The 16,699-nt window shown below is 46.3% G+C and overlaps 1 protein-coding gene across 1 annotated transcript in view; it reads right to left on the bottom strand.

The window, feature by feature from the left end:
• Positions 1–229: 229 nt before the first annotated feature.
• Parva (parvin alpha) overlaps positions 230–16,699 on the bottom strand; it is a 137,104-nt gene continuing 120,634 nt past the window's right edge. The window contains exons 7-13 of the mRNA XM_090348138.1: positions 16,308–16,366; positions 14,209–14,228; positions 13,797–13,858; positions 13,228–13,296; positions 10,443–10,544; positions 9,741–9,813; positions 230–327 (exon numbers count right to left, since the gene is read on the bottom strand). Of these exons, the coding sequence (XP_090204264.1) occupies positions 251–327; positions 9,741–9,813; positions 10,443–10,544; positions 13,228–13,296; positions 13,797–13,858; positions 14,209–14,228; positions 16,308–16,366 (462 nt within the window). The 3' untranslated portion in view covers positions 230–250. The remainder of the gene's footprint in view (positions 328–9,740; positions 9,814–10,442; positions 10,545–13,227; positions 13,297–13,796; positions 13,859–14,208; positions 14,229–16,307; positions 16,367–16,699) is intronic.

The raw sequence follows: 16,699 nt of genomic DNA on the forward strand, positions 1-16,699 counted from the left end.
CCTGGGTGCAGATACCTTCACTGTGGGGTCAGTCTCCAGGGCCTGGAATGTGATGGATCAGCCCACTGAGTTACTACTTATTTCCTTCCTGACCTCAATTCCCACTATCTCTGGGAAGACACTGAGCTGGGGAGCACAGAGCAGGAGACAGGAACAGCAAGGTGAGGCAATCCCTGGAGGCTGGTCCAGTCTGCCATCAGTGGGAGCTGCTGGGCAGTGGCGGGGCAGGGGGAGGGGGAGCGCTAGGCTCTCATTCCACGTTCCGGTACTTAGTGAAGAGGTTGTACAGCACTCGCAGGGTGGATTTTAGGTCACAGTTGACGATATCTGCAGAGAAAGCAAAGCATCGACTACCTTAGTGTGGCTACCTGCTTCAGAGTTATTGTCCCCTCCCCTCTGTGGCTCATCCGCATACGCAGCAGGGCCCCAAGTTGGCTCAGAGCCCCCAGCTGCAGATGGTGGCATGGATGAGCAACGAGAATTGACAGCGGGCGAGGGGAAGTATATAGGTGAGGGGGAGGGAGTTTTCAGGATCTCAGCTCTCAATGAAATAAACCAGGCCCTAAAACGTACAGGCTTCACATAGCCTTACCTGTCTCTGGGACCTTTCTCCATCTGCCTCTGCCTTTCATCACTGTGCAAACTCTACGAAAAGGGGATGATTCCAGAGGACACAGGCTCCTCCTCCTGCCCCATGGGCAGAGAGGAGGCACTTGCTAAGGAGGTCTCAGGAGGTGGGCTTTTCCCAGGCAGGTGGGGTGAGGCCCTGGGGGAAGCTGGGAATTGGGGTGTATTTTGAAATGGGTTCATTTGAGTTCTGAGCCTCTGAGAAACAATTCTTTCCTTCCTTCCTGGAGAAGTTGAGCTGAAAGTGATTAGAGAATGATGGACGTGGGCAGGGTCCCAGGGGAAGGGTTGACTGTGTCTTGCTAAAGCCAGCGCTTCTTGAGTCATGAGTAGATTATGATGGGAGAGGCATGGTGCTGGGACTGGGTCCTAAAAGGTTTGGAATTTCACATCAAGGATTTTGGATTATATAGGCTAGAGGTCAGACATGCCCACTCACATGTATGTACTCCATCTCGTCATCCACGTGTCTGTCCACCCACCCTTGCACCACCTGTGCATTTACTGGCCCCCATTTTCTCTGATTTCTCCTTCCGAATTTCTGCTGGCGTCTTCACTCAAGGGCTTTCTCTGCTTTCATCCCTCGGTTCCTTTCCCTAGCATCCTTTGAAGCCTAGCGTAAACACAACAGAACACTGTCTACTTTTTTGGAATGTGTGTTTAGGTAGTAAAACTAAGGAAAAACAAGAACAAAAGAAACATGCCCAAACCCTGATGATGATAAAAGTCAGGGCAGCGGTCACGCGTAGGGAGGGGCAAGGGTTGTGTTCAGAAAGGGCACAGGGCCCCTGAAAGCTGCCATTACTTTTGTCCTTGCCTTAGGCTGTGGTGGTGTGATCGCGTCTGATGATTTGTCTTAGCTACCTTTCTGTCTGTGTAACATTCTCACAATAAAAGCAATATTGAGAAGCCTTACTGTGCAGGAGATGAGCGATGTAAGACAAGATAACAGCTCATCTGGGATTCAAAAATGGGAGAGAGGGTGAGCCATGGGGAAAACAGGCAGGACTCCAGTCCACAGGACCAGAGCTTTAAGGCCAGGCAGAGTGGGAGACCTGGACTCCTCTATAGACTACAAGGCCTTGCTTCTCTTGTGGTTGCCACAGCCAGAGGCACGAAGGCCCGGGCTCTTCACACTATGAAGATGAACTGTGGTGGGATTATAAGCTGAGGGCCTTGGGCTGGGAACCTTCTTAGGCTCCACCTATCTCCATGTCCCCTCGTCTGTTCCCTCCCCAGGTTCATCCTGGTTGCCCACCAATCTTGCCTTCCCCAGGTGATCAGTCCCAGTTCCCAGGGACCTCCAAACAGGCTGCCACACTTCCCTTTCTTTTCCCATGTTGAGTCGTCCATATTTTGGAGCCTTTTCTGAGGGCCCTGGCTGAGCTGAGTCCTCTCCTCAATTGCCTTCTAGCAGGTGTAGTCCTGGGCTTTCTGGCTGGTTCTTGTCCTCCTCCTGTCTACCCTGGACATCAGTCAAGTGTTTCAAGTAAGTCTGACACTAGGGGGCTACCCTAAGGAGGAGTTACTAGGATGGCAGATGGAGTCCACCAAGGAAGTAAGCCTGAAAGGGAAGGCAACGTGGCTCAGACGCCCCGGTAGCAGGCTCAAAACTGGTCTCCTCTTGCCCTTGCTAATCATTCTACTTACTGTAGCCAGACCATTAGGCATCTAGATTTGACGGTGTATTGCACAAATCACCATAGACTGTAATGTAACCCAGAGCCCTTTGGAGCTATGTACCTCACAGCCATCTCACTTAAGATAGCACGCACCCCTCACGCCCATAATTCTTGGTCATGACTTTGCATGGCCCAGACTGCTCTTCAATTTTATTTCATGCCACACCTATCTCTGTATATCATGGTCACATTGCTTTCTGTCATTGCCTCCCCGTGGCTGCTTGAGGTCCTGCTCTGCTGTTGCAATGTCTGTGTTCCAAGGTGGCCCTGGTCTTCCTACAGTCTTGGGTTTACGTGTATGCATGCATGCGTATATGTGTAGGCTATTGTGTTCTCAGAGCCCCCATATGCTGCCTTTGTAGCACTGCCTGCAGTTTTAAGTAACTTGTGTTTCTATTATTTGATAAGTGTCTGTATCTGCCTTGGACCCCTGTGCCTTCAGCAAAAAGCCGTTTTTTTTTGCTATAATGCCTGCCTTGTACAGACCTCCCACCATACCAAGAGATACACGAATAACCACTTTATCTCATTTCAATGCCCACTGTTTCAAAGTCCATCTTCACTGTAGCTGTGTAATATTAATAGTCAACTAGCTTCTCTCAATCAGTTTTCAACTGGTAAAATTGGATAATTTATTTCTTTGGGCAGTCTTGTTTTGTGTCCAGGCTAGTCTTGAACTCAAGATCTTCCTGCCTTAGTAGAGTGCTGGGATTGCCCTGGTGAGCAGGAGTATTTTTTAAAATACTTTTTTATTGTGATTAATAGAAGGGTTACATTATATTCACCAGATATATAACTTCACAAACATTGATACCCTTTCTCATGACATGGTCCCCATTTCCCTCCTACCCTCCCTCCCCCTGCTTATCTTCATTCCAATTTCAAATAACCAATTAAGCACATACAAAATATATCAGATAACAAGGTGAAAAATTGTAACAATATGAGATAACCAAGGGATGGCAAAAGAGATGAGAGATAACATAGTACATTAAGGACCACAGTTACTCATTATATGGCTTTTGTTTCTATATCCTGGAGGTCCTTAGGTTTAGTATCGTATGACTTGGCCTAATTTCTCTAGATTTTGTTCTATTGTAAATTTCTGCTAGGAGAGCCCAAGGTTTCTACTGATTATGACAAATGAGGGAGACTATTGGGCCTATGTTCCTTTGAGTCTGGCTTACTTCATTTAATATGATCTTTTCTAAGTCTTTCCATTTTCTTACAAATGGGGAGATGTCATTCTTTCTGACAGCAGCATAGAATCCCATTGTGTATAAATACCACATCTTGTCGATCCACTCATCTACTGAGGGACATCTGGGTTGGTTCCATCATATCTTTGCTATGGTAAATAGTGGAGCAGCAGCATTTTTATGAAAAACATTGGGAACATATGAAGGGTCCCTTAATTAGTAGTTTTCTTCCTGTTTCCTTATCTTTGCTAACAACAGAGCAGTGACAGTATATGTAGTGTGTGTACTGCACAACTGTAGGGGTCACCATTCACAAAAACTAGGCTTTCTTAGGGAGTCTGAGTTGTGCTTTACTATCACCACCATTGTGGTAGAGAGATACGGTTTTCCATTTGTTCTTACCAAGAAAACCAACTGGCTGGGTGCTGGTGGCTCACTGAAATCCTAGCCACTCAGGAGATTGAGATCTGAGGATCCAAGTTCAAAGCCAGCCAGGCAGGAAAGTCCACTAGCTTCTTTACTCTAATAAATTACCAAAAAGCTGGAAGTGGACCTATAGCTCAAGAAGTAAGAGTGCTAGCCTTGAGAGAGAGAGAAAGAGAGAAAAAAAAAAACCCAAACCTCAGAAACACTGCCCAAGCCTTGAGTTCAAGCTCCAGGACTAGTGCAAACAAAATAAAACAAAAAACAAAGAGAAGTGGCTGACCACCCAGGTAGTCACAGGCAGACTGGCAGACCACTAGAGAGAGCTGTGGGTTCCTGGGAATGTACTATGACTCCATGCTACATAAACAGAGCATGCTTAAAGCCTTGCCCTAATAAACTGTGTGATTAGCACTGCTAATCACAGTACTGCTGATTGCCTGTATGGGCTGGCCCAGGGCTCCTGTTTGGGAGCAGACAGCATTGGAGAACTCCAGGGTAGAAGCCCACCAGCAGAGGCTGTCTGGCAGGCTGGGGCTGAGGAGAGAGGATCAGACCCAGGCACTCAAGATACAGACTCTGGACAAAGACAAGGGATCACTGTTCATTCCTCTTTCTCAGTGATGCCCCATCTATTTGAGAACTATTTATAACTAGGGTATGATGGGCTTAAAACATTGAGACAATAATCATATATCTATGAAATACGGTATATTTTTCATTCATGTATATATTGTATAATCATCAATATCTGGGTTATTTTGAAGTACACATTTGTGGCTAACTACATTCATTGTGCAACGGAACATGAGAACTAACTCTTCCTCTCTGACTATAATTTGTATTCAGTGACCAGCTTCTCCCCATGCCCCTCTCCATCCTGTTCTCCTTAGCTTCTCATAGAAATCAAGACTAGAATGGTGGTTATGAGATTATCTTTTGGAGGTTTAACATATCAGCAAGATCGTGTATCAGTCTCTTTGTGTCTGGTTTAAGTTAATATCATCTAAATCTACCCATGTTGCCATAGATAAAAGTATTTCATCTTTTTTATGGCCTAATAGTATATATATGTATCACATTTTCTTATTCATCCTTCCACTGATGGTTATTTAGGTGGTTTCATTCAGCTGCTGTAAATAGTGACGTGAAGGTGGGGGAAGGGATGGGAGTGTGGAGTTGCCTCTTTGACAGACTGATTTCATTTCTTTTGGCTTATACCCAGAAGTAGGATTACTGGATTTCACAATCATGTTCTTCCCGACCCCCCCCCTCTCTTTTTTCTCTCTTTCTCTCTTTTTTTTTTTCTCTTTATCTTTCACCAGACCTGGGGCTTGAACTGAGAGCCCAGGCATTGTTTCTGAGCTTCTTTCTGCTCAAGGCTTATATTCTACCACTTAAGCCATAGCATGATACTGAGGAATCAAACTGAGGGCTTCATGCATACTAGGCAAGCCCTCTACCAATAAGTCACATTCCCAGCCCTTTTATTTTTAAAATTTTGAGATGCTTCCATATTGTGTTCCATAATGTCTGTACCAAGATACAATCCCAACAGTGGGAACATGCAAGGAGTCTACTGAAGGTATTCTTAAGAGTTTTCTCCTGGAATATGAACACACATACCTATGAATGCAACTGTGGGGCCAGAGGGGACACCAGTAGCTCCCTACTCTTGTAAAAAGTAATCACAAGTGGTCCAGGGCAACACAGATTTTTTTTTCTTGGTTGTGGGGCTTGAACTCAGGGTATTAACCCTGAGCACTTTTTTATCCCTGGGCTTGTCTTGAGCCCTGATTCTCAGATCTTAGCCTACTGAGTAGCTAGGATTACAGCTGTGAGCCACCAGCACCTTGGGCAACACAGATTATTATCCCTCAATTCTAGAGGGCCAAAGCCCAAAATGAGTCTCAGGGGGAAAAATATCAAGGTAACAACTTAGCTGTATTCCTTTTAGAACGTTAATGAAGAATTCTTCTGAATTTGATTTTCTGGGTTCTCCGGCTGCCTCTGAATTCTTCGGCCCATAGCCTGTTTCGATCCTCACAGCCAGGGAGAGCTGGGCGAGCCTTTCTCAGGCTATATGGCTGACACTTTAGCCTTCCTCTGCCTCTTATAAGGACCTTTGTGATTATATAGGAGCTTCTTAGTTAATCTAGGACAATCTCTCATCTCAAGATCATAAATTTAAGATCACCAAATTTCTTGCCATGTAAGGGAATACGAATAGATCCCAAGAATTAGAGGGTTGTTGTTTTTATTTTAGATGTGTGTATTTTAGATGTGGGGAATCATTTTGCTTACTAGATACTATATTAGATAAAGACAAAGTTTTCCATAGTGGCTGTACCATTTTACCTCTAAGAACAGCTTCTGCTGTTCTATGCCTTTGCTAACATCTGGTTAGAGGTCAAAGCTTTTGTCCCTGTTGGCTTCTGTATACCATTTCTACATGGTATCCAACCACAGACTAAGACCTTCCCCAGGTGAGCTGATCTCTGGATCTAAGCTGTGGTACTACAGCTTTGTTCACTGTAGACTGGTCTCAACCCACTGCCTTACACTTCAGCTCTTCACCAGCTTACTACTAGGTGTCCTACAGACTTCAATGCTGCATGGACTAGATTTCTTCTGAGTTCCTGCCGGCTCTCCTACCACCTGTCCTAACTATATCAGATAGTGAATTTTACTGCAGTTGTGAGAATGAGAATTGAAGGAGTATGCGAAAATGATTAGCCCCAAATGAAAAGCTAACAGCTCAGGTCAGGCACCAGTGTCTCACACCTGCAATCCTAGTTACTAAGAAGCTCTGAAATTTGGAGCCAGTTTGGGCAGACAAATCCAAGAGTATTTGTCAATTAACCAATAAAAAGCCAGTAGAAGAGATGTGGCTCAAGTGTTAGAGTGCCAGCCTTGAGCAAACTAGCCAAGCAAGAATGTGAGGCTCTGAGTTCAAGCCCTAGTACCAATACAAAAACAAAACAAAAACCCCCCACAAAACAACTGCCTCACGGATCAACTGTTCCACTAATTGTGAACTTGACATTCATTACTGGCTTATAGCAGTCAGAGCAGTGAAAGGTCATGCACCTGGGGTCATCTGACACTCAGATTCCAAGTTCTTAAGGGATTTCAAGGTCTAAGAGATCTCCAAGGTCAAGCTGTTCAGCAGAGAATGAAGTTTTCTGATTTTAAAAACATTTTGCTATGAAAAAATGCCTCCACCACAGCCATCTGACTTGGAGACATCCTCAAAGAATCACCCGTGAAGCCTGTGGCATTTACGACGGGACGGCACAGGAATGGGAAGGAAGGCCGGGACGCACTTCTCACTAAGTAGTTTCACAAAGCACCATTTCAGTTCTTTACGCACTGGAAATTCTCAGCCTGGGCACAATGCCCAGTGCAACAACAAATAAAACAGATGTGATTTTCCACTCACACTGCTCGGGAAGTTTCATATTAAGCAGTTCAATAATTGCTCAAGAAATGTCATCTGTACACTGAAATGTTCTTATGGATGACACTGAGAGAAGCATCTGTCCTGAGGGAAACTAATGCCTGAGCTTCCAAAATGACCAGAAGGTGCATATGGATCTGTGGGCAGGTTTCACACAAAGAAGTTCATGAATGTCACAGCAGGGAGGCCCCAAACTCTCCTGTATCTCCTACCCAGAAACTAGCATGCGTGGTCTGCCCAGGAGACAGGAGGAGTCCACTGTGACTGGTATCAGGATGGCAAGAGTGGCCTGTTCAGGAAGAGAGCCCCAGGGGGACATTAGCCATGCTAGAGGTCTTCGTTTAGAGGTGATTGATGCCTTGGTAGGAATGGAAGAATAAGGGGTTCACCTTATGCCCAACTAGAGCTGATGGTTACTGAGGTCTGCTGTGAATGATGAGGCCAGGTACTTCATGCCCCCGTGGAACTCTGGCTCACTCATGCATACCAATGTCTACACCAGCTCTTCTTGATCCTTATGGTTTAGCCTACCCTTCACCATCTTGCCTGTTCCCCATGGTACCCAGACAGAAGAATGGCACCTCCTTGTTACCCACGGTCTCTTCACCTGGCTGTGATCACAACTGCCCTTCTATCTGGGTAACTGATGCGTCCCTTCTCTTCCCTGGTTGGCAGCAAGAGACTTGAGGACTGGCGCCATCTTACCCTCTTGCAGGGGGCTCTGGCTGGCTGCACTGGTGCCCCACCTACTGCATACCAAGAGCACAGGCAGCCCCCCTGAGTGACCCACGGAGTGCCAGCATGAGGATCATTGATCAGCCTGCTCGGAGTTCCAGTGTAACACAGATGTGATCTACACCATAATGTGGACTTGGCCAGTGCTGCCACAATGGAATGTGGCCTTGGTACAGGACAGAAAATAAATGTACTAAGAAGATGACTGAGAGAAACATGGCTCCTATTCACACACACATGCAGACGGCCAAGTGTGGGCACAGGAGGGTATCCCGAGAATTTATTCTCTCTGTATTTACAGTCTTTTTTTTTGGGGGGGGTGGGTGGGTCATGGGGCTTGAATTGGGCCTGGGTGCTGTCCCTGAGCTCTTGAGCTCAAGGTTGAAGCTCAAGCCCCACTTCCCATTTTCTACAGGTTAATTGGAGATAAAGATTCTCAGGTCCTTTTGTGCCCTTTGTGATCCTCAGATCTCAGCCTCCGTTGTAGCTACGATTACAGGTGTGAGCCACAGTGTCTGACATAGTCTGTGAGATTCTTATCTCCAATTAACCATCAGAAAAATAGAAGTGGCGCTATGGCTCAAAATGGTAGAGTGCTAGCCCTGAACAAAAAGAAGCTCAGGGATAGCGCTCAGGCTCTGAGTTCATTTTTTTTTTTTTTTTTTTTTGCCAGTCCTGGGCCTTCAACTCAGGGTCTGAGCACTGTCCTTGGGCTTTCTCAAGGCTAGAGCTCTACCACTTGAACCACAGCAGCACCTCCAGCTTTTTCAATGTATGTGGTACCAAGAATTGAACCCCGGCCTTTGTGCATGCTAGGCAAGCACTCTACCACTAGGCCAAACTCCCAGCCCTCTGAGTTCAATTTCTATAAAAAATAAATTCAAAACAAGAACTGCAAAAGTGCTGAATATGTGCAGATGGATACATCTATGTACAGATATAGCAACAAGCCACACGGCATTAATGGTGCAGTAGACACTATGAGAATGTGCACTGGCTGTCAAGTGCAGTAAACCCACCTTAGTTGAGGATTTAGTCATATGTTTTGGACCACAATTTTGAAACAAAAACCATTTAATTCCCATGTACTCATTATGCCGTTAAGGGAAGATGGAAAGGCTCGAGTCAGTCCCATGTTATCTTTGATGGCATATATACTGTTGTGTGATCTCTTTCCCTGACTCATTTCATGAAAACTAGCCTCATACAAAAGCAAATGACCCCTCAAAGCAAGGGAAAAGTGACTGAGCTTAATTGATAAAGTAAAAATGTTACATTTGTTGGAAGGCGGCACATCTAGCAGCAGTGGAGTGGCATTAGAGGAAAAATGATTCAACCATCCACAGAATCCTGCTGAGCTCTAGACTTCCCGAGCAGCTACGTTTGTACTCAACAACATCTCCTTGGACCTGCGTGCCCATGAATAGCAAGAGTCTACTGTACTATGCGTGCCCACGAAGCAAGAGTCTACTGTACTATGGCTCTCTTAGGCAAGGAAATTAAACATCTTGTAACCAGTCTTCCACGGACACCCAGGGGTTGCTGTCTTTGCAAACTAAATTCTCAAATGAAGGTTTCACCATACCACTACAAACCCAGGGAAAGACAAAATACCTTCTGGCCGTGGTTTTGGCTTTTCCAGTCCTCCATCTTGCATGAGCTCAAAGGCAAAGGAGACATTTAAGACCTGGCAGGAGAGATGCAGTATTTGTGTTATGTACCATCTCAGACTCTGGGGACCCCAGGCCTGTTCCTGCACAGTGCAGGAGCCCAGCACTGTAGCCAGAAGGTACAGGCTGAGCTCATCTGAGGACAAGCATGGATGGAAGCGGGAAGGCCATGTGGAAGATGGGCTTGATGATCCCAGCACGCTCCTAGAGCAGCATTTTTCTCATCATGTGCTTGTATTCAAAATGGGGTACATTTGTGCATATATCTAAAAAGATCGGATGACAGGACATCAAGAGGCAGAGAAGGCTCTCTATTCTGAACCAAACACCTCTATCTAGTGAGCAGGGCATGGTAATGTAGGGGAGGCTGTGAGAACCAGGCTGGTTGTGGACCACAGGGCTACCCCTGCAGCTACCTTCCCTGTTTCCTATGTAGGAGAGGCTGGCCATGCAGCGTATGGCTAGGAGGAAAGGCTAGGTATCAGGGAATACAAGGGCTGTTCTGGATGCTTGGGGCTATGTCAGTCACTCCTCAGCTTAGCTGCTTGTCAGTCAGCCCGCCTCAATAAATACTGCTGGCCTGGCAGGGGCTACCCTGCGCCCTAGTGTAGGTGGTGAGGGCCCACCCAGTTCCCCTTTCACTTACCTTCTGTTCAAAGCTGTCTGGAGTCAGGAAGAAGCTGTGCAGGGGCACAAAGTAGCCTTCTAGGAGCCCCATAAGCAGCACCAGGTACACCCCATCTGCAAACTGCAAAGTGAGAGCCGAGTGATGGTTAGTGGCTCCTGAGCCTTTCAGCCAAGTCCCATTGGTGGTGGATTACCTATCATGTCTTCCCACCCAGTAGCCACCTGCTGCCAGGGCTAAGGGTCAGTGGCCTTAGGGTCCCTCCTAAGGTAGCGAATTCTGCTCTCTAGCAAGTCTTCTCAGAATCTGGTCCAAGCCATAAGCCCAAGGCCTGATGCCGATGGATCTAGCATTACCTAATACAGGTACTGTACCCCAACTTCTAGTAGGGCCATAGGGACCAGAGTTGGGCAAGTGTAGCTCCCTGCCATTGAGGGGCTCACAGAGAGACTGAAGTGGAAGGACCATGGTGGCTGCTCTATATGAGACAGAACAGTCACCTACTGAGGCAACAGAGGTATGAGGAGCAGTAGTTAGAGTGGGGCTGGGGAGAGCAAGTCCTAGGCAAAAGACAATTAGACAATCAGGCTTCCGGGGGACTTGGCCTTTATTTATGTTTTGCTTTTTGGTGATACTGAGGAGTGAACTCAAGGCCTTGTGCTTACTAGGCTGGCACTCTAGTACTTGAGCCATATCACTAACTGCTTTTTTTGTGTGTGGGTCATGGGGCTTGAACTCGGCCAGGGCACTATCCCTGAGCTCTTCAGCTCAAGGCTACTGCCCTACCCTGGAGCCAAGCCCCACTTCTAGACACAGCACAATTCTGTCATCTTTGTCACATAAGGAAGCACAAAGTAGAAGCCCAAGCTTACCTGGGCACAAAAAGCAAAACCCTACCTTGAAAATAACCAAAACAGCAACAACTACAACAAACAGCAACAACTACAACAAAATTAAGTAAAATAAAAAGCAGTTAAGCTGGTGGCTCACACCTGTAATCTTAGCTACTCAGGAGGCTGAGATCTGAGGATCAAGGTTCAAAACCAGTCCAGGCACAAAAGGACCTGAGACGCTTATCTCCAATTAACCTCTAGAAAATGGAAGTGGGGCTTGGTTCCAGGGTAGGATGGTACCCTTGAGTTGAAGAGCTCAGGGACAATACCCAGGCCTAGGGGTAAGGTGGTAGCCTTGAGCTGAAGAGCTCAGGGACAGCGAGCAGGTCGAGTACAAGCCTCACGACCCACCAAAAATAAATAAAAGAATAAAGCTGAGCATGGTGGCTCACACTTGTAATCCTAACTGCTGAGGAGGCAGAGATCATGAGAATGAAGGTTCAAGATCCCTCTCAATAAAAGAAATCTGGGCATTGTAGCACGTGCCTGTCACCCCAACTATCTGGAAAGCCTAACTAGAAGGATTGTGAGGGTAGGGTTTTGCTTTTGTGCCCAGGTAAGCTTGGGCTTTGTGCTTCCCTATGTGACAAAGATGACAGAATTGTGCTATATCTAGTCATTGGTTGAGATGGAATCTCTTGACTTTTAATTCTCAGGCTGGTCTTGAACTGCAGTTGCCTGCTCTCTGCTTTTCATCATCATTTTTTGAGACAGATTGCCTCAAACTCCTGCTTCAACTTCCTGAGTGTAGAGATTACAGGTGTTCAACACCACACCTATAACACTGTATATGTGTGGGAGGGGCAGAGGGTGGCAGTTCTGGGGCTGAGGTGTGCTCCCTGAGATTTTTGCTCGAGGCTACCAGTTTACTACTTGAGCCACAGTTCCATTTCCTGCTTTACAGTTATTAATGGGAAAAAAGCATCTCATGGACTTTTCTTGTGTGTAATCCTTAGATTCCAGCTTCCTGAGTAGCTAGGATTGTAGGTGTAAGCCACCAGTGCCCTGTTAACTTTTGTTTTTTTTTGCACCGAGCAAGAACTGGGGTATACAGGACTAGCATTCGCCTTGCTCAAACGTTCCTTGCTCACTGCTAGATAGACAGCACAGGGCAGCTGTTACAAAGGTGGGCTCTGGTTTCCAATTCCAGTCATACTAATTAGCTATGGAACTTGTACCTTACCTATACCTCATTTTCCTCATCTGTAAAATGGGAATGTTAACAGCATTGTTTCTCTTCCTCATAGAGTTATCAAGAAGTCTAAACCAGTAAGGTATTTATAACCTGTTTGACTTTCAGACAATAGTCAATAAAATTACTATTTTTATTCCTATCTGGGAAAACAAGAGAGCAAATCAAAACCCGCGTTCCTAGATTTACTGAGCAGTAGACCCAGGAAGGTTTGGTTTGTGGGGAAAGAGGCTCCTGGACTAAATGTAAGGAAATCAGGGTATGGTCAGTGCCCACTTGTACACCTACTGGGGCTTGGGGTGAAAGTATGTTGTAAAGGGTCCATATACAGGGTGGAGGTAGCCTAAGCACAGATCCAGTGGTTGTATGTATGGCTGATATTCTAGATGGCTGGGCCACCATGCTTGTGGGAATAAATAATAGCTGCTGGAGATTATAAGTCCAGACTTCTTGGTATCGCTCTAGAAAGAGAAGAACCAGATGGAGCACAGCCTGAGCCTAGAGCAGGTGCTCAGTGAGCTTTGCATATTGACTGGCTGGGACTCAGCATAAAAGGTGGTAGACACAGAGCAGGCCTTGACCCCTGAGTGGAACAGACCTGATGTTTCACCTCTCAGGCTGGAAATCTGTGGAAAAGGCTTCCTAGCCCCCTGGGTAGGGCATGTGGGCCACTGTCTGTCTAGATGCATGCTTCCCGAGCTGCCCTCCAGCTGTCACATACCTGCGTTTCTAGTTCTGTAACCTCCAGATTCAGTTTATTCAGGTGCTTGTTCACAAAGGTGATGAGGGTCTACAAAAGAAATAAAGGTACACTGAAGTGGAGACTCCTGTATGTGCCACATGCAGGATACCACCCTGGGACTCCACCCTGAGTGTGGGCTGCCCGTGCAAAGGCCCTGGAGCTATAATGAAAGGCACAGGTTTTTAGCAGCCCATAGGACCGAGATACAGGATGAAACGTAGAGCATCTGAGCCTGGAGTTTGCAGGGTGGGAGGAGAGCTGGCAAGAGGGCTCAGGGATAAAATGATCCCCCTGGGTTCCTTCTTTAGTGCAGCTAATGACACGACCTCCCACTGTACCCCAGGGAGATGGTGTGATGAAGAGAGGGCTGGCAGTCATATTGAGTGGCACGCCAAAGTAAGAAACCTGAGTGAAGCTCTAGAGAAGAGGTAGGCAGATGGGCATCAAGGAGCCCTGTGTGTGCAGAGGTGAGGTTGTGACACTGAACAGGAGGACAGGTTTTCCTACAGCACCCACCCAGCTCACTCCCTCCAGCAGCTCCCACCTACCTTTTTTACCACATTGAGTTTGTCTGGTGCATGGTCAAACAAGGTGTCGAAGGCATCACGTTCTAAAAGAGAGTGAAGAATTGTAGACTACAAAGTAGAGTCCTGATAGGACTGAGAGGCAAAGCTGAAACTGCTAGAAGGGAATCTCTGATCCTCATGGACTCTATATAAACAAGTCCAAAAGAGTAAGGGAAGAAAGAAGACAACGAGGAGTAGAGCCTTGGCCCCAACTGCATTCATTCACTACCTCCCGTGCTTCTCCCACACCCACAGGACAAGCCTGTCCTGTAGGACCAGGCCTGTGGGGACAAATGAGCAACAGTGTCAACTGTTCTTCCCCACCCAGCCAACTGGGTCCCCAAGCTGAAGCAGACACACATCTAGACAGCTGCCCCAGCATCAAATAACTCACCATGTCTTCCTGACAGAGCCCTGTAGGAAAGAGACAGCAGTGTGACTTTCCCCGCCAACCCTCAGGAGTCTCATCCTGTGAGAGGAGACAGACCCGCCATCCCCTGCCACCAGCCTGGCCTTGGATGAGACTTCACTCTATTACTACCTCTTTTCTCCTTTGCTACATAGATTACCAGTGCTAATGCAAAAGTGAGGCTTTGTGATGTGTGCAGGGTTTGTTCTTGTTGTAAATCACACTATGGCTTTTGGCTAAAAAGGAATATTGGTGTCAGCTTTTAACTGGTGCATTGCAGGCTTTTCAGAACAGAGCTCAGCATGCCTTCCTTCAATGTAGAGGCTTTCTACCCTGGTTGTGGTGAACAACTGTGTGGAAGGTCAGCTCTGTCTCTTTGCTGTCCATCCTGTGATACACAAGTGCACTGCCACTAACCCAAGTTATATTTTTTTAAGAGATGGGGAGGAGCTGGAATCACAGTGGCAGTTGAAAAATAGCAAAGTCTCAGGAGTATAAGTAGTAGAGACAAATCACTACTGAGATTTTCCCCCCCTGTGTGACCTCTGCTGTGGAATGTCTCTGGCCTCCAGATCTCCCCCCAATCTCTAAAATGAGAGCCATTAATGGCAAAGCACCTCAGAGGGTGTCATGAGCATTTAATATCTAGAAGGATTACCTAATTCCTAGTGTATAAAGTAAACGCTCAAAATGTTTTCCTGGGTATGTTTCTGGTTCTCATGATTCGTATGATACTGGTTTATCTACATGTATACCTATCACCCACTAAAGGTCACCTATACTTTGTATCCTGGGAAGTACTATGGATATGAACTTCATTGCTGGACTGACAAGGCTATAGTGGCTGTGAGGCCTGATGGGCATAACCGTTGGTTTAGGTACCCTCATGTACCATGTAGTCTAGATAAGCATAGCCCAGAGTCCTGTTGGCCGTGCTGGAGAATGAGAGGAAGCTTCCTAGAAAAGGAACAGGGCCTGCAAGGGGTCAGCCAGGACCAGAAAGGACAGAAAAGAGGGCCATTAAGAGAAGGAAGGCAGGGCTAGGAGTTTGGCCTAATGAGAGTGCTTCCCTAGCATGCACAAAGACCCCGGTTCGATTCCTGAGTACCACATACCTAGAAAAAGCTGGTGGTGCTGTGGCTCAAGTGGTAGAGCTCTAGCCTTGAGAAAAACCCAAGGACAGTGCTCAGGCCCTGAGTTCAAGCCCCATAAATAGTGCGTGCGAGAGAGGGGGTTAGAGGGGGGGAGGGGGGTAGAAAGGGGAGAGGGGGGAGAGAGAGAGAGAGAGGGAGAGGGAGAGGGAGAAGGAGAGGGAGAGAGAGAGAGAGAGAAGGCATTTACCTCTAGGCTAGGAAAAGGTATACCACTCAGATGAAGAGACTGACATTAGAGGGGTTCAAACACTCAAGACTTACAGGTCCCCATTCAAGGAGGACAGAGAGAAAAATCAGGGCACAGGGAAGTCTAGAATCCAACTTTGCTTAGATTCTCATGGGATCAGCTCAAAGCCAGCCTGATGATCCCCACAGCCCACTACCAACCTGTGCTTTCTGCTTAAGATTAAAACTCCAGTTCCCCAAGGTAGGTCTTTCAAAGGTCCCAATTTTCGATTTTTAAACGTAAACGAATGTAAAAAAACCAAACCCATGAAAGATAGCTCAACTCAAAAGTGGTGGGGGACTTTTTGGGGTCATGGCACATGGCCAAATAAATTAGATTCAGAAAAAGGAGGAAAAGCATCCTTTTGAAGGTTAACAATTTAAATTCAACCCCATGTTTATGGCACTATGATTTCATGCTGGTTGGATTTTTTGGGCACTATTTTTTTTTTCCTGGAGTGCCACAAAATTAGAATTTTTCAATCACTGCTAATTCCCCTTCCCAGTTCCCCACCCAAGTTTGTACCTTGAGCATTGAGAGGCATGTTTTGAATGCATGGAAAAGGCTAAACTATAATCATTGGCTGTAGTCTAATCCCTCTTGCAATCCCAATAAATGAAAGCTAAATATCAGCAAATGGATGAATTTCGGAGAAACATCTGTGTTCCATTACAGACTCGCTGGCAACAATGGTGTTGACATACTCTGTGTTACCAGTTATTTCCTCTTGGATTTGCCGGGACTGGAGGATTCCTTCTCGTTTCTAAAATGGGGGAGGGAGAGGGAATTGGGGAAGAAAAGACAAAACTGTTTCAGAAAAATAACAGAAAAAATGATTAGCATTTCTGACACTGAGAAAGTTACTGCTTTTTTTAAAGAAATGTTCCTAGAGACAAGATAATCCTAGAAGGGAAAAGAGGCTCTGAGTTTGGGGGCCTGGACTGTACCATTAGGATGTAAGTGCAATTAGTATTTAGTCCAAACAAGTAGGCTGTCTTTTGGATGGTGAATCTTTCTTTTCTTGGAAGACTTTCTGCTGGAAGCAAACAGTGACTCTCCTGGAGTAATACACAGTAAACCAAATGGAAATGAAGGC

Source organism: Megascapheus bottae, chromosome 16 (assembly GCF_031878675.1).
Source record: "Megascapheus bottae isolate mThoBot1 chromosome 16, mThoBot2.hap1, whole genome shotgun sequence".
In the NCBI taxonomy this organism is placed as follows: domain Eukaryota; kingdom Metazoa; phylum Chordata; class Mammalia; order Rodentia; family Geomyidae; genus Megascapheus; species Megascapheus bottae.